This window comes from Piliocolobus tephrosceles, chromosome 20 (assembly GCF_002776525.5).
Source record: "Piliocolobus tephrosceles isolate RC106 chromosome 20, ASM277652v3, whole genome shotgun sequence".
Taxonomy (NCBI): domain Eukaryota; kingdom Metazoa; phylum Chordata; class Mammalia; order Primates; family Cercopithecidae; genus Piliocolobus; species Piliocolobus tephrosceles.
In genome coordinates, this window is record NC_045453.1 from 21,421,365 (window position 1) to 21,442,801 (window position 21,437).

General features: G+C 49.8%; 1 protein-coding gene across 2 annotated transcripts in view; it reads right to left on the minus strand.

Annotated features, from left to right (window-relative positions):
• The window catches only part of PREX1 (phosphatidylinositol-3,4,5-trisphosphate dependent Rac exchange factor 1), a 204,436-nt gene that overhangs the window by 106,948 nt on the left and 76,051 nt on the right, over window positions 1–21,437 (minus strand). For both annotated transcript variants that reach the window (XM_023197325.3, XM_023197326.2), the window contains exons 2-4: window positions 16,736–16,807; window positions 14,009–14,131; window positions 3,688–3,792 (exon numbers count right to left, since the gene is read on the minus strand). In XM_023197325.3, coding sequence (XP_023053093.1) covers window positions 3,688–3,792; window positions 14,009–14,131; window positions 16,736–16,807 — 300 coding nt within the window. The remainder of the gene's footprint in view (window positions 1–3,687; window positions 3,793–14,008; window positions 14,132–16,735; window positions 16,808–21,437) is intronic.

The window sequence follows — 21,437 nt, forward strand, 5'->3', positions numbered from 1 at the left end:
GCTTCTCAGGAGGCTAAGATGGGAGGATGGCTTGAGTCTAGGATGTGGAGGCTGCAGTGGGCCATGATGGTGCCATTGCACTCCAGCCTGGGTGATGCAGCAAGATCCTATCTCAAAAAACAAAAACAAAACAAAACAAAACAAAAATGTCAGACTCTTTCCACTGACTAGATGCTCCTTCATCATCTGGCTTCTTTCAATCTCTCTGACCTCATCTCCTCCTGCTTTTTCTCTTATGACCTTCATTCTGGTCTCCCTTGGCTTTCTTGCAATTCCTCAAACACAATCCTACCTCAGGGCCTTCGCACATGCAGGTCGTCTATCTCTCTGAAATGCTACATAGCCCCTGCCTCTCTCTCTCCTTCACTTCATCCACATCTCTGCTTACATGTTACGTAAGATGCAGTTTTCCCAAAGACCAATCTAAAACAGCAGCCACCACCCTAACTCCCTCAAAACATCCTGTCACCCTTATTTTACATCCTCCAGGGAATTTAACATCACATTATCATTGAAGTTCCCCCAACTAGACTAGCCACTCTATGAGAACAGGGACTTTTCTTGCCCTGTTCACTGTCGGATCTTTAGGCCTTAGAATGATCCCTACCACATGATAAGTGCTTAGTAAGAAGTTGTTGGATGAGTAAATGAATAAATCATCCCCATTTTACACACAAGAAAACTGAGGCAGAGAAAAATAAAGCCACTGCTCCACCAGTCTCCATCACTCAGCTGGTGCCCAGCACAACGTGGATGGAAAACCAGATTCTGTCTGTTCCCAAAGCCTTGATGTCCCATAACAGACTCAAGACAGCTCTTCTGCAGGTGGCCAAAAGCTGGGAGACGCCAGCAAGGAGGGAGACAGATGGCACATGTGCTGGCACCCCACGCATCCTCCCCTGCCCAGCCCAGCTGCTGCTAGGAACAGGGCAGTGTGACCCACCAGAAAGACTGCTTGAGAGAGGGAGGGAGGGAGGGAGGGGGAAAGAAAGGAAAAAAAGGAAAGAAGGAAGGGAAGGGAAGGGGAGGGCAGGGAAGGGCAAGGAAGAAAGAGAAAGAAAATTCAGCCCTTCCCTTCCCTTCCCACACCCTTCCCACATATTTCTGCTTCCCAGGACCCAGCTGAACCTGAGGGAATACCCTCAGAGGGTGGGACCCTCAGCCAGGGAGCCCAGAGCCTGGGCAGCAGGGACTGTCGCAGGGTAGTGCTGCCTGCAAGCCGACAGGTCACTGCAGACATGGCCATTTCTGTCCATGTGGGGTTTGCAGTAATGTGACTTCATCTTTGCATTCTGCCCAGACTATTTTATGAATATAAGTGCAAACACAGAAATGTGAAGATGTAGATACCGGCTATGAAAAGCAACAGTGCTGAAAGCTTAATTCACTTGAGAGAAAGATGGAAATCAGTAAATCAGTCCGCCAATTTGCCCTTCCTCAGATGTTCACTGGAGCTGGGCCAAGCAACATGAACTCACTTGTGAAGGAAACATACATTTGGAATCGAAATTCTGGAAACACTTTGTTGGAGACTGTGCGTGAAGGAGAAGTGCAATTACGAATATTATTTTATAGTTTAGCACTGTAGGAATGTGGTTCACACTCTGTATGCTATGTTAGCTAATTGTTCTACTTTTATGTGCTGAATTCGTTGTGTGCTGTTGGGAGAACAAACGGTATGGGGGAAGAGATGCCTGTGACCGAATGAGAGGGGATTCAGAGGTGAAAGACTGGGACTGAAACCCAGGATAAGCTCAACCACTTTTCTAGGATGGACCCCTAGAAAGTCACTTAATATTGTGAAGTCATCAAAATCACCTGTGACAAAGGCTATGCAGTGTCCCCTAATGTATCCACAGCAATCACATTTCTAGCTGGGCACATGGCTGCCCAGAATAAAGCCTATATTTCCAAGCCTTCCTTGGATCTAGGGGTGGCCATGTGGCTGAGTGCTGGCCGATGGGACGTGAGGGGAGGAGATGTGTGCAGCTTCCTGTGGCGCCCTGAAAATGAGAAGGGTATGCTCTCCTTCCCGCCCTCCCTCCACCCCACCACCTGGAATTGGGATGTAGTCAAAGGTCATCTGAGACCAGGTCAATGAACACCATACCCTAGGGCCTTAGCCCCTGACACTGGAGCCACTATACCAGGCCCAGACAGTCTGCACCCACACTGTTAACAAGAGGGAGAAGTAAGAGTCCACCTCGTTTAAACCACTGTCCTTTGAGATGTCTACAAAGTAGACAAATGTTTATCTTGACTCATACACAACAGATAGTGGTTTGAAAGGCTCAACGGAGGTCACAAATAAGAATCCGTTTTATACATAAGCGAGGCTCTCTACAAGTGTAGGGAACACCATCATGGATGTCTACAGTTTTTCCTGACCAACATCCATTCCCAACTTACCTGCATTCCCACAAATGCAAACCAACTGCTTTAGGGATCCACTCTACCCTTAGGCTGTACTGTATGGATAGACCTGACCCCATCCTCCATCTCCAGAAGTGACCAATCAGAACACCACCACCAATTACTCTTGTCTACAGCAATTGGTTCAGGGATGAGGTTTTTAGCCAATGAGCATCAGACCTAGGATTTATGCTGTTACTATAGGGAAAGGGAAGTTATCTCAGCTATCCTGGAGCTGCTCAGCTATCAAAGGTTATAAGCCCGGAGCTGCTGGGGACCACCCTGTTACCACTTGGGGAGAGCCTGCCTTGGAATGAAGCCACAGCAGAGAAAAGGAGAGTCAAGCGACACACATTCCTGATGACATCATTTGAACACCCAGACTCTGCCATGTCTGTAGTCCCAGAAAAGTGAATCCCTCAGTTTGTGGTGGTGTTGTTGTTTGTTGTTTTGCTTCAGCCAGTTTTTGAGGTTTTGTTTTTTGTTTATTTGAGACAAAATCTCGCTCTGTCTCCCAGGCTGGACTACAGTGGTACGATCTCAGCTCACTGCAATCTCTGCCTCTCAGGTTCAAGCAATTCTCCTGCTTCAGCCTCCTGAACAGCTGGGACTAGAGGCATATGCCACCATGTCCAGCTAATTTTTTTTGTATTTTTAGCAGAGACAGGGTTTCACCATGTTGGCCAGGCTGGTCTTGAACTCCTGGTCTCAAGTGATCCACCCACCTCGGCCTCCCAAAGTGCTGGGATTACAGGCGTGAACCACCGCACCTGGCTGCTTAAGCCAGTTTTAATTGGATTTTCTTTCACTGATAATTAAAAAATCCTAAAAATACTAGCAATCCTAATAATCATCATCATAATAATGACAATAGTATTAATCATTACTACTCTTGCTGCCATTTTTATTAGAACCCTTACTTTAGACCAGGAATGGGCAAAGTCAACCCTAATACAGCCCTCTGCTTGTTTCTGTAAATAAAGTTTTATTGCCACACAGCCACACCCACTCCTCTACACATTCTCTATGGCTGTTTTCATGCTATAACAGCATGGGCTGAGTCGTGGTGACAGGAACTGTATGGTATGCAGAGCCAAAAATACTCCCCAGCTGGCCCTTTATGGAAAAGGCTTGGCGATCCCTGCTTTAGGCAGGAGATCACCCCAGCCAAGGAAGGGATTTGGCACCATGGGGCAGCATGAAGTCCCCTTGTGCCCAGATGCCCGAGGCTGAGGCCGAGTGCAAGGGAGCACCAGGGCTGACGGGTCAACTTACCAAAAGGAAGGCGCGCACGGTGGGGATCTTGTTCAGCTCCACCAGCAGCCTCAGCGCTTTCTCATGATTGCTGCAATACTCCTCGTACACGCAGAATTTGTCCTTCTGCAAGACAAGGACAGAGCCTGTGGGAGGCAGGTCACGGTAGAAGGCAGGTTCCCTGACATGTGCCTACCGCTGGGCTGGCAGGGTAGTGGGAAACGGCTACCTGACCCAGGAGAGGCTACAGCAAGAGGAATCTCGGGTAAAGCGGCTTCACTCACTACCAGCTTCCCAGTCTCCACTCTTGCCCCAGGTCTGCACCCAGGAGCCTGAATAACCTTTTGGGAAGCAGTGTGGCTTGGGGGTCAAGAACATAGACTCAAGAAGATGGCTCTGTATTTCCTGTGAACCTGGGCAAGTTACCTGACTTGCCAGTGCCTCAGTTTCCTCATCTGTAAGGTAGAATTAATAAAAGTCCTTAAGTCAGAGTTGTTACGGCTGGGGACTAGCTCTGTTGACCTCCAGACACCCCTGAGCCCAAAGATGGACTCTTTCCAGCCTAAAGGTCACCTGTGGGTCACCAGTTCCAGAACCACCAGTCAGGGTTTCCGGAACTGGAAGAGACAGGGGCCTTCTTAGCAGGAAGCTCTCAACTGAGCATTCTTGGTTCCAAATGGTTCACGGAACCCGCCAAACCCTAAACAAGGATGCCGTGGGTGAGGTCACTGGAGGAGGAAGGGTTGCAAGGCCTCAACCCTGGGCTAGGGGTGGGAGTGTACAGGAGACCCGAACAAGCTAAGGAAGGAAGAGGTGGGTCCACACAGCAAGCAGCTCATCTTGTTTCTAAACAAGCCCCCAGATGGCCTTCCGATGGGAGGCTGCAGGAAATAGGAAACCAAAGAGAAGGGAGGATGGGTTTAGAATGAACGGGCATCCCCAGCCCACTCCAGCTCACTCTGGGGGCTCCCTGTGCATCGTCTGAGCAGACATTCCGAGCCACAAAGTGCCCAGGTCAGTGCTGATGGCTAACACAAAATGCATACCCAGCACGTAGCACAGACTGCCCAGCACACAGTACAAGCTGCATGCTGCTCTCCTGGAATGGGGGTTAACTTACTCATTCCCCACGACAGCCTTACATGGTAACTACTGTAAGAAACCCACATAGCCATGAAAAAACCAAGGAAAAGTCGCTTCCCCAGGGTCTCGCTGCTAGTGCAGTGGCAGAACCAGGACTCAAACTCCCTTAACCCCAGTGACAACATCAGCTCAAGGTCATGGCACAGGGTAGGGATGGGAGTGGGAGGCAAATACCCAGGGTACAAATCTCAAGCCACAAATCTGGACTAAGCTGCATCCCAAGGGTACTGCATCAGAATACTGAAGGGCACAGAGTGACTCCAGAAACCCAGTTCCACATTCCCTAAGTAGAGGGTGACCTTGGGCAAGTGCTTTACCTCCCTAGGCCTTGGTTTCCTCATCTGCAAAACGGACATCATAACTGACTTTCAACACTTATGCTGCTGGAGGATTAAATAATATATGTGAAATGAGTAGAACGGTGTCTGGCACACAATAAGCACCGTACAATACTTTAAAGTACTCTACAAGTATTACTATAAACATAAACACACTCAACAAACATGGATCAATGGGGGAAAATATCAGACAAATCATGTTACAATTACCCACAGTGCACCCCCATACACACACACATACCACAAGACAAACAATCTTGATGCATACTCCAAGAAACCACCCAATGATCTCAAGCATCACAGCACGCAAGCTACAGGCACCAAACACCACCACCAATGTCAGCATGCACATGGACACATGCACTGAGTCACAAAGCACAATTCACTCATCAAATATCTGCAGTCCACTGAGATGCCAACACACGCACACAAAGACACACACACACACACACACAAGGCAAGGAAGGAGAAGAGGGGACCCCCAGCACCCCCAACACTGCCCAAGCAGACCTTTTTCTACTTCCATTTGTCTCAAATGAGCCTAAGGGGCCATCAAGGCCGAAAGGGCTGAGTGAGGAGGCATCTGGGCTGCAGGGGATCACCCAGCCATAGGTAAAACCTTGTGAGGAGGGTCTGCTGGACACATTTGGAATCAGGGTTTCAGCTGCAGACTGTGGTGATGCAGGCTGCAGGGAAGAGGCAGAGGAAGAAAGAGAACAACTATTTTGTTGTAGGTGACAGGAACTGGCCTGTCTGGAAACCTGCTCCTGCAGAGAAGACCTGCGCTGACGTTAAAAGCCCCCATGACCACTCTCACCAACCACTATCAGCATCAACCTTGTAAGTGCCAAGGAGAAGTTCTGCAGCCAGACCATCTAGGTTCATAGCCCAAGTCTCCTGGTCACCAGCTCTTGGTCAAGACAAGTAACATTTCTTGGCCTCTGCATTGTCATATATAAAGTACGGACAACAATGATGTCATTATCATAATGGTGTTGTGGGGATTGGCAGGTGAATTTATATTAAAGTGCTTGCAACGGTGCATAGTCAGTGTTCACTAAATATTAACTAGTATCATTATTGCTTATTAATGTTGTTGCTATTATCACCAGCATGATTATTTCAGAAAATTCATTATCTTTTTCACTGAACTGGTCTGTGACAGGGTAGGGCGGTAGGTGGGAAGGTTTTGAAGGCAAAAAAAAAAAAAAAAAAAAAAAAAGACAGGCAGAGTCAGGAGGAAGGTGGCAGCGGATAGACTTGTGGGTTTAGGGAAAGCCTTGGGAGGGTCCCAGGCAGATTTTGGGAATTATGATGGTCCCTGACCCCAGGATGTTTTACTTCTCATTTGTGCACTGTCCTTCTCCCCTGAATCTCCTGGGACTGTCAGCTCCATGGGGACAGCGTTTGCATCTGTTGAGGTCACTGCTGTGATGTCAATGGGGTCAGCAGCCACTGGCAGAGAGCAGGTATGATGACTGTTTGATGAATGAAAGCAAGAAAACAGAAGGAGGAACCGAGAGAGGCCAAAGGCCCCTCAGACCAGCTCCGTGCTTCTTCCCAGGCTGGTCCCACCCCACCCCAGGAACCACAAGTGAGCACATGACCCAGGCAAAACCAATCAGAGTTCCCCGTCCTAATAACAGTGGCCATGTGACCCAAGCTGGGCCGCGAGAGTCCGCAAGGACTCGTGCTAGAATCACTGGGAAGAGAAACTCTCTTTGAGCTGCTATTGAACCCCTGCCACCATGTGAGGCATGCACCCCACAAGCCCCTCGCATTCTCCAAGAGTGAAATCAGCACCGCACAGATAAAAGCAGGGCCTGAGATCAGAGAAAGACCTGGTCCTGAAATCATCATACGGAGTCCTGGATCTAGCTATGTCTGAAGCTGACCTACACTCCTGAACAATTTCACTGACATGCATCAGTAAAGTCCTTGATTTGTTTAAGCCTATCTGAACTGGTGTTTCTGTCACGTACAGCAAAGACAGTTTTGATATGTGCACACTCTGAAAGGGAGAAAATGAAATACATAGACCCAAATCTTAGTGAGGTGACAGGGACTCTCTGTCCATCTCCACAGAGATGAAGGCAAGGGATTGGGCCAGAAAGCAGGGACAAATTGGTTTCTTCCCACATGCCAACCCCAGTCACTGAACACTAGTGAGGAGGATTCTGGGGTCCCACAGGAAGCCCAGAGGCAGAATGCTGTGATTGATTAGCGATGTCTGCCACAGGTGCAGGAGAGGGAGTAAGTAACAAGCTCACCACCAGTTTGTCATTCCTCATCCCCTGAGCCCCTTCTACAACACAGTCTGCAGTGTTTTCCTCTCCTTCAGCCTGTGGGAAGGGCAGGGGCCCAGGGCTTGAGGCTTGGAGAAGTTAAATTTAGCCAAGGACAACATCCCCTCTGCAGCACCGTGCCCAGTTCAATCACACCCATGTCCTTTCATCCAGCCTGACCCCAGCTGCATCTCAGGCCTGAGACTCTGCAAATATGGAAACACTGCTCTTGACAGCTCAGAGTCCAAGTGTTCCATTTCCTCCTAGGGGCCCCACATGGGGCTCTGATTGCTTTGCCAGGAAGAAACGGACAAATAGTTGTGCATACACAGATGTAGTGGGTGCGCAACATGTGGCTGTGGGTTTGGGGTGAGAAGGGGGAGAAGGGGACAGCTGCCAGCTGGAGACAGCCAGGGGAGGGGAGCTCACCCCCAGGAAGGGCTCAAGGATTGTGAGAGGTGGCAGCTGCTGTCCACGATGCCCAGGTGACAGTGGTTCCACAGGGACCATCAGCTCCAAACCACTCATTTCACAGCCAGCAAGACTGAGACCCAGAAGAGGGAAGGAGCTGGCCCATGCAAACATATCCTCCAGCGGGGAGAAGAGAAGTGAGAGTCAGGTCTCAATTTTTCAACAGTCTCCTCCACTTATTTACCCATCCACACAGCTGCGGGGAGAGAGGGGTTAAAACATAAATCAGATCACACTACTCCTGTGCTTAAAACCTGCAGTGGCTTCCACTGCCTCAGAATAAGATCTATGGTCCTTACCTTGGCACACAAAGCCCTACAGGATCTGTCCTGCCCCCACTATGACACCCTCAAACTCTCTCCATCACTCACTCTGCTCTGGTCACACTGGTCTCCCTTCTCTCAAATGAGCTAAGCTTGCTCCTAGCTCAGGGCTTCCGCCCTTTCTCCCCTCAGTCCAGATCACCCTCCCCAAAATCATCCCATTTCACCACCTCAGAAAGGCCATCCCACCCTTGGGTTGCCAGATACAAAATAAAACCCAGGACACCCAGGTGAATGTTCATTTCAGATACATGTTTTTTTTTAGTATGTCTCAAATATTCCATAAGATATGCTTCCACTAAAAAATTACTTGATGTTTACCTGAAATTCGAATTTCCCTGGGTGTCCTTTGTTTTCATTTGCTAAATGTGCCAGCCCTGGCCCTGACCTCCTGATTGAAAGCAACCTCAGGCAGAGTCACTCGTCACCACATCTGCATTTTATGTTCTTCACAGTCTGCATTGGCATCTGAAATGACCTAACCAGTTAAATTACCCTCTGTTTCTCCCACCTATGAGCAGTGTGGCAGCAGGGAGCAAGTCTGTCTTATTTAGTACAGCATCCCCAGGGTCCAGTGCAGTGCCTGGCACACAAGAGATGCTTAGTATGTATTTCAGGAGACCTTATCACATAAGACAGTGAAAAACACAGACTCTACAGCCTGAATGTGTCAGCTCAAATCCTGGCTCTGATGCTTCCTAGCTCAGTAAGCTTGCACTATAACTTAATCTCTCTGGGCCTTGGTTTCCTCATCTGTAAAATGGGTACAATAATAGTAACCACCTTTAAAGACTGTTGTGAAGTTTTAATGAATGCATATCTGTAAGGCACAGAGAACAGGACGCAGTGCAAAGAAAATGTCCACTCAGTGCTAGATTTTGATAAACTCAGTAGTTACCGGTTGAATTTTGGGGAAAGGGGGTGAGGGACTCTTCCTCCATCTGTTCAGTTAGGTGGCACCAGTGGGCTGGACTGTGGGCCAGGGCCCTTTCCTCTCCTGGAGAGCCTGTCTGCAGAGCTCTGTTCCCAATTAGCATCTCACCAGCCCAGATGCTGCCATGGCCATGGGAAAATGTTTCCAGGCAGGGAGTAAATGGAGTAAACAAGCCTGGGAAGGAGAGTGGAAAGGAAAATTTGAGACCTGCTTTTCCTTTGGGGTTGCAGTGGATGCCATGGTGCACTCCTCAAATGCCTGTCACGGAGAGAGAGACGCCCCTTACCCCAGGTGCTGGGAGTGGGAGCTGACAATGACCCTCAGCTAAGGCCCTCCCCTGGAGTTGCCTTCAGCCTAAGAGGGCCGCCTGTCTGCAGTGATACACCCACTCCTGAGGACAGCCCACCAGGCAATGAGGGTGCAAAGGCCTTGCCCACTTGCTACAATTGTGCATAATCTGAAGAGCTATCCTAGTTCCAGAGTTCCTTCCAGATGGGACTACCAGCAGCTGGGGTGGAGTCTCCGCAACCTCTCCTTTAGCTGCTTCCAAGAGGCCACCTGTGGGCAAATTGCCAGCTTCCAGAAACCCAACCTACAGAGGGGTGGCCTTTAAAACTCCTGAGACAGACTGACTCAGCCTGTCCTCCGTGAGCAGGCAGGAAGAGGCGTAATGATTTCAATTTTTAATTAAAAAGATGTTTTTTAAATTAAAAAACACTGGATCACACACTGAGAATGCTGGCTCCTTTTTCAATAGGTCCAGTTAGCTCAAGAAGGGCCTTAGCTGGTGTGATGTAAGGCTGAGAGGCTCAAGTAGTTAAGAGTTTCTAGACAGAATGCGGTAACACCGTTTGGTTTCTACCGCATTTATTTTGACAATTACCTTCTATTTACAGCACTCATTTTCTATCTTCAATGATGATGCAAACTTCTCTTTTTAAATAAGTTTATTGAAGTTTTGTTAAGTGAATCAATTTTTTAAAGCATTAAACAAATAATACTACAAAGGATACTCAGATATAGCTGAAATTCCAAACTTAGCACGTAAGCTAATGAACTGAGGAACCCTGGCTTAGCCCTTAGGAAGGTCGAAAGCCCACTTCTGCGGCTGGCACAGTTGTGACCTTGAGCTTAACCTTTCTCTCAGTTTGCTCGCATGTCCAGAGGACAAGTGAGCTCAGGGCTGGATTTTTTTGTTTTGTTTTGTTTTGTTTGTTTTCAGACAATGTCTCACCCTGTCACCCAGGCTGGAGTGCAGTGGCATGATCTCAACTCACTGCAGTCTCAACCTCTTGGGCTCAAGTAATCCTCCCACCTCAGCCTCCCAAGTACCTAGAACCACAGGCACACATCACCATGCCCGGCTAAGGGGCTGGACTCTTTCTGATGCAGAGACAGAACAGCGAGCATGACAGAGTCCCTGTCCTCGTGTTGTTTACATTCTAGGGAGAGCAGACAATAAGCAAAAAGGAGCAAAAGATCCGATGTGTCAAAGGGCGATGCAGACCATTCTGTTGAGAATGACAAGAGCAGGGGAGGGGCGGGGAAGGACAGGAGTGCAGCAACTTAAACAGGAGGGCATGGAGGCCTTCGCGGAGAAGACGGCATTTCTGAAAAGCTTTCAAGGCAAGGAGGGAGAGAGCCGCAGGGATGTCTGAGGGAACTGGTCCAGTAGAGGAAGTGGCCTGGGGCAGGAATGGGCTCCCTGTTCTGAACAGCGAGGAGACCTGTGTGGCTGGAGCCAGGGGAGTGAGTTCCAAGGAATGGACAGGGCATGGCGGAGTGTGGGGATTTTATTCCAATGAGGCAGGAACCTTTGGAGGGTGCCGGGACGGGGGCTGAAGAGACCTGACTGATGTTTCCAGCAGGTCTCTCTGGTGGCTCAGGGGAGAACCAATCTCCAAAATACTTCATCTCTGTCAAAGCCTCCTACATGCATCCTTGCACCTGGGCATCATAGCAGCTTTGTGAGGCTGGAAGGACAGGAGCCCCGCTGAGGTGCAGGGGGGCTCATGATAAATCACCTGGAATGGGGTCCAGTGATCCCAGGCCTGGGGACCCTGCACAAAGTCACACTCCAGAGAAGACTGGGAGGTTCCAGAAAGCGCTGGATCACATGAACAGATGTGCACATAACCCAAGTGAGAAACAATTCCTGAGCACTTATTATGTGCCAGGCTCTACCAACGTCATTCATTCTCTCAACCACCCTAGAAGATGAGTTTTGTGATACCCACTTTACAGATGAGAAAACTGAGGCACAGAGAGGTAAGGTCATTCTCCCAGGATCACAGAGCAAGGAAGTAGCAAAACTAGGATGCAAAGCCGGGCAGCTGGGCTCTAGAATGCTTGATCTCCCAGGCCCAGGGAGGACACCAGCAAGAACCCAGCCCAGAATATCCTCCCACAAAGGCCTAAAGGTCCACCCTCCACATGTCATGACTCTGATGGCAAGTGCAGCCTTCACCAGGTACCTAGTTTGATGAGGCTACATGAGGAGGGTCCCAGGTAGCAGAAGAGAGGACATGGAAAAGAGGTTGCTTCATGCACACCGAACTTCCCACCCCCAGCCCCCTAGCCCTCTGCTGTATCTCTGAGCAAGTCAGGGATCCTATAGAGGGAGGTGAGAATAGCTCCACTGTGTCCTCAAGGTCCAGGGCTCCTCTCTGACAAGCGAGTTAAACCCACTTCCCTACAGCCTCTGGGACTCAGGCAGAGAAGCCAAAAGGACTGAGGAGGGCCGGGGCTTTTGGCAAACTGGATAGTGCACCTTGAGGACCCTTTCTCCCACTTTTGCTAAGTACAGACAATCCTGCCCAAGCTCAGATCATCAGGTCACAGCCAGCCCCAAGGCCACCCCCTCCAGGAAGCAGGCCGGAATAACACCCACAGCTGACACGCGGCATTAGCTCGGTGCTGAGTCAGGTCATTCATCCTCATGACAGCCCCCTGCAGCAGGTATTGTCATTACCCCTACTTCACAGAGTTGGAGACTGAGGCCCTGAGAGGTGAAAGGACTTGCCCAAGGTCACTGGGCTGGCGAGCAGTAGAACAGGGATTTGAACGCTGGCTGTTGGCTCCAGAGAAAAAAGCACTTCCTGTCTCCTCTGAACCCGAAGGGAAGACTGTCCCTCCCATTCTTTTCATTTTCCTATTCAAACACCTTTACTGAACCACTGTGGCCACCTGCCCCTTCTCACCACCTCCACTGCTACCATGCTGGTCCGAGGCACTGTCACCTCACTTGGCGGGATAACCTCTTAGATGTCTCCTTGCTTCCGGCTCTCCCTCCACACCTGCTCCCCCTCACAGCAGCCAAAGGGTCCCTGCAACCCAAAGTGGACCGCATCCCTCCTCTGCCCAATGCCCTCCGCTAGCACCCAGCCCACCTGCGCCCCACTGTGCTCTTATTTGTCCAGTTCCAAAGATGGAGGAGCATCTGCTAAGTGAACAGGAAGATAACGTTGACCTTTATTGAGCACTTACTGTGCCAGGTGCTGCAGCGAGCAGGCTCCTTGTATTATCTCGCTTAATCCTCACAATGTCACGGATTTATACCCCATTTACGGGTAAAAGGAAACTAAGGCACAGACAAGTTCAGTCAACTTGCTGAGAGGACCACAGTTCATGAGTCACTCGGCAGCCTGGCCAGAAGCTCTCCTTGCCCTCACTTTCACATAGAGAGTGGCTGGCCCCTGGCTGAACGACTGCATCCTGGGGTACTCTGCACGCCTGATCGCACATGAGACTTGCCCCCCCACTGCCCTCTGAGGGCAGAGTCACACAGCTCCATCATCTTAGGCTCTGGTCACTCAGATGTGATCCCCTGGAGACGTGAGTGAGTGATGATGATCATGATCATGATGGTGATGACAGTGTGAACAGTGACCGAGAGCTGATACACCCAAGTTTCTCCACCTCGGCACCATCGATATTTGAGGTCAGACGATTCTCTGTTGTAGGGGCTGTCCTGTGCATTATAGGATGTTTGGTGGCATCCCTGGCCTCTACCTACTAGAAACCAGTAGCACCCCAGAGCTGGGACAACCAAAAATGTGTCTGGACATTGTCCAATGTACCCTGGGGGCCAGAGTCGCCCCAGCTGAGAAGCTCTGCTCTAGGCTCTCTATCCTATTGCTTTACCTCTGAGTCTTGCCATCAACCCTAGGAGGTAGGCGGAACTATCCCTACTTCGCAATCACAGGAGGAAATAGAGGCTCAGAGAGGCAAAGGAGTTTGGCTCACATCTCGTGCCCGTGAGGCTAGTTCTTCTATCTGTGAGGGGGGTCCCAGGTAGTACAGAAAAAGAGGCTATGGAAAAGCAGTTGCCTTCCTTCTTCCAGCCTACCACCCACAATTCCAAATGCGTTAGTAATCCTGCAGGAAGAGAGAGGCTACTGCAACAAGCGTCAGCCTCTCTGACCAAGAGCCCAATGGGGTACCCAAGGATCAGACACCCTTACTGGCCAGTGGGTGCCTGAGCTGCTCAAACCCAGGTCTGTCTGATGCCAAGTCTTGGCCACTAGCTACCTCTGATGGTCACTGTGGCAGAGGGGCCCCGCCAGGCCAGGAGGTCATAGGACTCCAGGACACATGCATTCAGTGAGGGCCCACCCTCTATGTGAAACTGAGGGAAAGGAGAGTCACTAAAAATGCCCACAGTCTGCTGGGCCTGACCCACCTCCCATAGTTCCGGGAATGCAGACTGGGCCCACCTGCCCAACTTGCGACCCCATCTCCCAGACAGACCTACAGAGGAAGCTGGTGAAAGGGGATGGGGTAGGGACCCAGGGAGATGCCCACTTCTCAAAAGCTAGAGTCCACCAGGGGCAGTGGCATGGTACTCACGAATTTTAAGAAAACGTTCCCAAGTTCATGCTGAGACTGTGGTTCCGGGTGTAAACAATACTCCAAGGCGGCCAAGAAATCCTTATGAACTTCCAGGATGTCTTCGATGTTCGAGAATAGGATCTGTGAGGAACAGACAGGCCAGAGGACAGCGTGAATCAAGGCTCGGAGGGAGAGCAAAGCCAAGCATTGAAAAAATACAAACTTCGGTGCAGGTGACACTGTAGTCAAAGAAGAACTCTCAACCACCGGAACTGGTTTACCACTAATAGAAATCATCGTAATCACAGAAATATTGCCAACATTTATTTACTATCATCGGGATTAGTGACTAATCCTGTGTTAAGAACTTTACATGCATTCCTGGAATCTAATCCCCACTGTAAATCCATGAGATAGAAACTACTGTTATCCCCAATTTACAGATGAAGAAGTAAGGCTCACATAAAATAATATTCCCAAGGTCAAAGTCTTGCAAGCAGTTCCACATTTAGTATGCAGACATTCATCACAGTCAGACACAACTGCTGTGTCCAGCCACAGGATGGATGTTGAAATTATGAGTATATTTCCATGCACCCATTAAAACGACGTAGTAGAAGAAAACACAATAAGGAAGGAGGTTAGAAATAAATACGCTGCCTAAACTCTCACAAACAATGTATGAGATTCCCTGTTTCCCCACATCAATCTAAAAGTGTAAAACACTAGTACAATTTGACCCAGCAATCCTACATTTTAGAATTTAACCTTCTGATCAGTTGTTCCCAACTAGGGGCAATTCTACCCACCACCCCCGCCACACACACATGGGATATGTGGCAATTGTCAAGGGACATTTTTGGTTGTCACAAATTGGGAGGAAAAGGGGTGTTTCATAGAGGCCAGGGATACTATTAACCCTTCCTGCAATGTACAGGACAGCCCCCGCAATGAGCAATTATTTAAAAATACAATATGATTATATTTTTTTAATTATTATTTTCTTTTTTAGAGATGGAATCTCGCTCTGTCACCCAGGATGGAGTGTGAAGTGCAGTGGTGCGAACTCGGCTCACTGCAACCTCCACCTCCAGGGTTCAAGCAATTCTCCTGCCTCAGCCTCCCGAGTAGCTGGGAATACAGATGCATGCCGCCATGCCTTGCTAACTTTTTTTGTATTTTAGTAGAGACAGGGTTTCACCGTGTTGCCCAGGCTGGTTTTGAACTCCTGAGCTCAGGCAATCTGCCCGCCTTGGCCTCCCAAAGTGCTAGGATTACAGGCGTGAGCCACCTCGCCCAGCCCTCATGATCGTATTTTTTTTTTTTTTTTTTTTTAAGAATAGTTGTAACAGCCAAAAACTGGAAATAACTCAAATATCCATCCCCAGGAGAATGGATAAGTACATTGTGTTGCATTCATACAATGGAACACCACACAGCAAGGAAAAAGAGTGAACCACAGCTACACACAATATCACGGGCAAATCCCACAGGCAGGCAGGGACTAGAAAGAGCTCACTTTAACATAAATTTCAAGAACAGGCAAAATCAATCCATGGTACTAGGAACCAGGGATTACCTTTAGGGAAGGAGGACTGACTGAGGGGGCCCAGAGTGGGCAGCTGGGGCTGGGAAATGCTCTCTGCCTTCATTTGGGTCACGGTTACACTGGTGCATGTGTATGGAGACACGCACCGCATTCAGCACTAAGGATTTGCGCCCTTTACTGTACGACACTTCGACCTCATTAAAAAAAGAAAGGTAATTTTTAAAAAACTGTACTAAGTCACAGTTTACAATTATAATGAATAATTTTTAAACTATAATAAATAGTATAATAAATAAGTGGAATCAACAGTAGGTGCTCAGTCATATGTGCCGAATGAATGAGTGAACAAATAAATGCAGGCATAGAGTTTAGATCCTAGGATCCCAGTGCGTGAACACACACCCCCTACCCCCAGGACGAGCCATGCAGAGACCTTGAGCAAGTCCTTGACATCTCTAAGACTCAGTTTTCTTATGCAAATAATTCGGAGTAGAGTTGTCAACATGCAAGGCCACCATCCAGATTAACCAGGGCGTTTGGAGGGAATATCTTCTATGACCAAGTCCTTTGTGTGCTGTAAATACTGGGCACCTTGGACACCAGGACCCTTAGAGCCCCGAAGCCTGAAAGGCGGCTCAGAGAGTGAGGTCACACAGAAAGCCAGGCCTGGAGAGCCAGGCTGGAGCCGAGCCATGCACACAGAAGGCCTATTGATCTCCTCCTCAAACTCCCCAGAGCCACGGCCAAGGCCAAACTGGGCCCAATTACTCATCAGCCCTGCCTGGACACTGGATGCCCAGGGCAGGAGCGGGGGCCGGGGCTGCTAGAAGAGGGACTGGAGGTGCCAGGCTCCCGGGGGCACTTGGGAGAGGATTTTCCACTGGCTCCAAGCCCGAGGGCCCGACACGAGGAGCCTGGAAGACGGGGGGCGGGTCACACTGAGCACAGAGGGGAAGTCTTGGGCTGGAAAGTGGGGCCCAGGGCTGATTCCTGCTGACGTCCACCAAGCACAGCTTGCTCACAGGACAAGAGGCCTCCAGGGGCTACAGGGAGCAAGCTGGGGCAGGGCAAAGCTGGTGGCCAGCAGTCAGCGGGTGACACACCTCTGCCAGCATGCACACTCTCTGAGCATGGGAAGAGCAAGGCATAGAGCAACACAGATGCTCTAGGAAAGGGGCCAGTCTGAGCATCCACACCTTGACATTCTCCTCCGTGAGGCCCTTCTCCACTGAGTCAGCCACGTTCTGCCGGATGCGATGCAGGAATGCCTGGAGGAGAGAAGCAGAGAGAGGTGAGTGTCTGCGTCTCCAGCTCTCCCATGGAAGGCCCCACAGAAGGCTCTCAAGTTCAAATGCCAACTAGGATCTGGGAGGTACCATGGGTCCAGGGACACAGGCAGGGGATGAAGAAAAACGTGCTCTGCTTACACCTTAAACCCACTGGAACAGCCCTCGCTCCCACACTGAAACCAGGGGTGTACTGTGCACCTATGACGCCAGGCCCTGCGCTGGGCCCTGAAGAAACAGCAGAGAAAATCTCAAAGCCCCTGCCCTCGAGGAACCTTCGGCCCCAAGAGATACACACCTGCTTCCTCACCCATGGGCACCCTCAGACTCGAATTCATTTCCCTTTTCAATTTTTTTTACTTTGCTTTACAATTTAACTTCTGAATAATAACACAGTCACATGGTTCAAAAGTCAAAAATATAAAATGGCAAAAACACAGAAAGTCTCTCTCCTTACCCCAGGCCCAAACCATCGAGTACCTTTCCAACCCCTATAGGAACCCCAGCTACTAGTTTCTTCGGTATCCTTCCAAAAAATCTATGCAAAAACACACACACACACACACACATCTATTCCTTTTTGTTTGTTTGTTTTAACTTCTCTACACACCAAAAAATAGCAACATACACTGGATGACCTGCACCTGGATTTTCTATTTAATATAGCTCAGAGATACCTCCAGATCATCTCACAAAGAGCCTCCTTCCAGATGCCAGGAATCCACTGTTTGAACGGACCACAGTCCTTCTACCACCCTTTCAGGAGCTTGGAACAGACAAATCACATCTCTCCTCCGTGAGATGCAGCAGATGAGTGGGACTATACCAGGGCAGGAGCAACAGGGGCTGCAGGAATTGAGGGTGCACCATTCATGTGGGGCCACGTGGGGAGGCCGCAGGCCCGGGACCACCAGAGGTTCAGATTTGGGTGTTGTTTTTTTTTTTTTTTTTCTTTTTTTTTTTAATGAAGCCAGAAATTAGAATTTTTTTAAAAAGAGAAGTCTCCCAGTTTTGAGGTGTTGGTGAAAGAGCTCTCTGTTATTGCAAGGAACTGGATTTCAGGGGTTGCGTGTAAAAGTGGGGAGACCAGGGCAGTAGGGTGCAGTGGTGCCAACAAGAGATGATGGTGGCCTGGCACCAGGTGGTGTGGGTGGAAAAATGGCAGAAAGAAGAGCTGTCAAGGGGTCACAAGGATGGGCTGAGAGAGTCACAGCGATCAATGTTGGGGGAAGGAGAGACAGCAGAGTCAGCACCTAAGGGAGACCAAGGCCCAGTACCCACAGCCACCTCCGCCTGGTTTGCCCCAACTCCAGGATGTGGGATCTGGCTGTAGCCTAACCTGGAAGCAGCCACATGGAGACCCCTGGGAAAAGGAATTCATGGTGCTGTTACAGCCGCAGGGCCATGGGGAGCTGTGGGGCCTATCAGTCACCTGCCCTGCCAAGACAGATGACAGCTTGGGAGTCCCCAGGGGGGCTGGTCCAGGTGAGCACCTGGTCTTCCTGTCACAGAACCCAGGTGCAGGCTGATTAAGACAGGGGCTGCGAGAGCCTGTCTCATCCCACCACGCTTGTCTGAGAGATGGCAGCGACAGCCCAAGATAGTGCTGGGGTCAGGGGAAGCAGGGCAGGTACGCAGAGAGGTGGGTGGTCCTCCGCACACGGCTGTCAGATCCTTTCCATCACCCAGGGACACAACACGTCCATGCCTGTCCCCAGGAGCCCAGCCACCTGCCCAGACTCAAGCCTCTTGGGAGGGGGCGCAATGACAGTCCACAAGGCGAGTCACAGAAAAAGGCAAGACATAGGAAGGCAGCTTTGTCTCTGTCCACACAGGGTGCAGAGCCATCTCAGCCAGTCTTGGGGCTTTAACCCATCTATGCCTAGAGTTCCATTACTGGAACACTAAGCTTGTGGGAGTTATTTATAGCCTACTCTTCAAGGTCATTGCCAAGGTCTGATTTTTTTATTTAAAAAAAAACTGCAACCTCTGGCATAAATGGGTTAAATCCCCTTTTTTTGATGACCCCCATGTTTATATCCCCAGCCTGGACTTCTCCCCTGAAACCCCAGACTCTTATCTCCAGCTGCTGATTCAATGTCTCCACCGGGATGTCCAAACTCAGCCTGTCCAACACTTAATTCCTGACCTTCCCCAAACTCATACCGAGCTCTTCCCCACTCGATTAATGGCACCTCTGCCTTTCAAGGGCTCTAGCCAAAACCCACCAGCAGTCCTTAGCCCCTCTCCTCTGACATTCCATTTCCAGTACATCAAATGTTACCAGCTTTACCTGAACACTACAACCACTGGTCCCCATCTCACAGCCACCCCCCCAGTCCAAGCCATCATCATCTCCTGCCTGGACTAACACAGCCACTTCCCTCCTGGTCCCCTTCACCCTCCCAAACGTCTGTTCTCTACACACACAGCCAGGGAGATCCCTTTAAATATGTACAAGAGATCAGTTAATCCATGCCTTTAAAATCTCCATGGCTTCCCACTGCACTTAAAATCCAAATCCTTCCACGGTCCCCATGACCTTGCCCTTGTTAACCTCTCTGATCTCATCTTCTAGTACTTCATCCTCCCACATAATTCAATATAAATAATCTTCAGCCACACTGTCATTCTAGATTCTATCCACCTGCCAAATACACTCCTGCGATGTTCTCCGCCGTTCTGCCCTGAGCAGCCTCCTTATCCATCTGGCCTTAGTTCAAACGTCATCTCCACCAAGAGGCCCTCCTCTTCTTAATGCAAACTCCTATCTTCCCATCTTGCGTTAAGAGCTCATTTGACAGATGAGGAAACTGAAGTTAAGCAATCTATACAAGATCCTAAGGGAAAGGCCAGGACAAGCAGGGATCATGGCTGGGATGAAACCATAACCTCCAATCCAACAACAGAGGCCAGGTTTGGAAACTGGTGAGTTTGAGTTTCAACCACGGGTCCTTCCTGCTGTGTGACTTCAGGAAAGTGCACTAGCCTCTCTGAGTCTTCATTTACTCTTGCCAGTAGAGATCATAGGAATACAGCACCTTTTAGAATGTCATGGGATAAAGTCAATGGAAGCTCCCTGAAGGTCCAAATGTAGTGCTCAGCAAACAGGAGGTGCTTGAAAATCAAAGGAAGGTATGGAATGTGCCTGGCACAGTGCCTGACACATGGCAGAGACCTGGACTCAGGCTCCTTGGAAGTCTGCGGATCCTGTTTTTTAAATGACAATGGGTGGGGAGGATAGGGACGGGGTTCCTAGAGGATGTTTTAACAGGGCCTGGGATACTGACAGGAAGTCAAGTCTCCAGCCTCCCCAGACTAGAGGGAGACAAAGACAGCCTCGCCCAGCACAGCCAGGGAGGGCAGGAAGCTGGGAGTGCCACACTCTGCTGGCCTAGATTGGGGCTTCCTGTCCTGGTTTCTTCACACGAGCTCTGCCACCGCTATTGTACTGCAACAATGGGAGGCTCGGGCCACCCACTGAGGAACTGCAAACAAGCCAGTGTGAAGGCCACAATGGGCAGCTCGTGACCCGGAAAGAATGGGCAGCAGGGGCTCTGGGCCCAGCCCTCCTGCTGCCCAAGGCACGACTGGCTTTTCCAGGCAGCACCAGTGTCCCCTGCACTGGCAGGAATGGTGAAAGGGACCCTCCAGCGTGACTCTTCCTTTGTCCAAGGCTTGACAGCTTTGAAACACTCAGGTCAAAAGCAGCTCTCATCTCCGAAGCCTCCCTTAGACACAATACTGTTCTCAGGATTTCCAGGGCTGCCTGAGAAACTCCTCCAGCCTCAGAAGCTTTGCCCGTGCCTGGACCACTTGTCCTCACATCTGCCCAAGTCCTCCTCTTCATTTTATTAATATGATGATGAAGTACGTCAAGGATACAGAAAAGAATAGAGAGAAACAACAAACACCCACAAACTCATCACTACCCAGCTTTGGCAAATCTTAACACTACACCAAATTTGCTTGAAACCATTTGCAAAAAGAAATTCAACAAGTCTGGGGGAGGCACAGACTGGAAAGGGGATGAGGAGGCTCTCGGGGGTGCTGGAAACGTTCTATATCTTGATCTGAGCAGTGGTGACACAGGTCGCTGCATATGCAAAGCCCCAGCAGTATGCACTTGAGATTAGTTCAGTTTACCCACAGTACCATGCAAATATCAAACCTCAATGTATTAAACAGAAAAGGCAGAAAAGAATCGTTACAGAGAGAGGTGAGCCACTGGGCACCTTCTCTCCCTGCAAGGTACTTGGAGCTGGTGCTCCTCATTCCCACACATGCCTCTGCCCACTTACCAAGCCCGTGTGCATCTATAAGCAAGAGAGAAAACTGTTTTGCATGTTCACAACATTTTTATAAGTAGCGTGCTTTCTGCAACTTGATTTTCTCACTCAACATCACATCTTCCACATTTACCCATGTTGATATGTACATCAGGCAGCATCTGCCATCCAGACCCTACCCTTACCCCACACCACATCCAGCTGCCAGTGCCCGCATCTCTGGGCCTGAAGGCCCCGCTCTCATGCACAGGGCAGGCCAGAAGTGCTGAAGAAGTAAGATTGCCTGGGAGCAGCCCTCAGTGACGGCCAGCAGGACCTGGCAT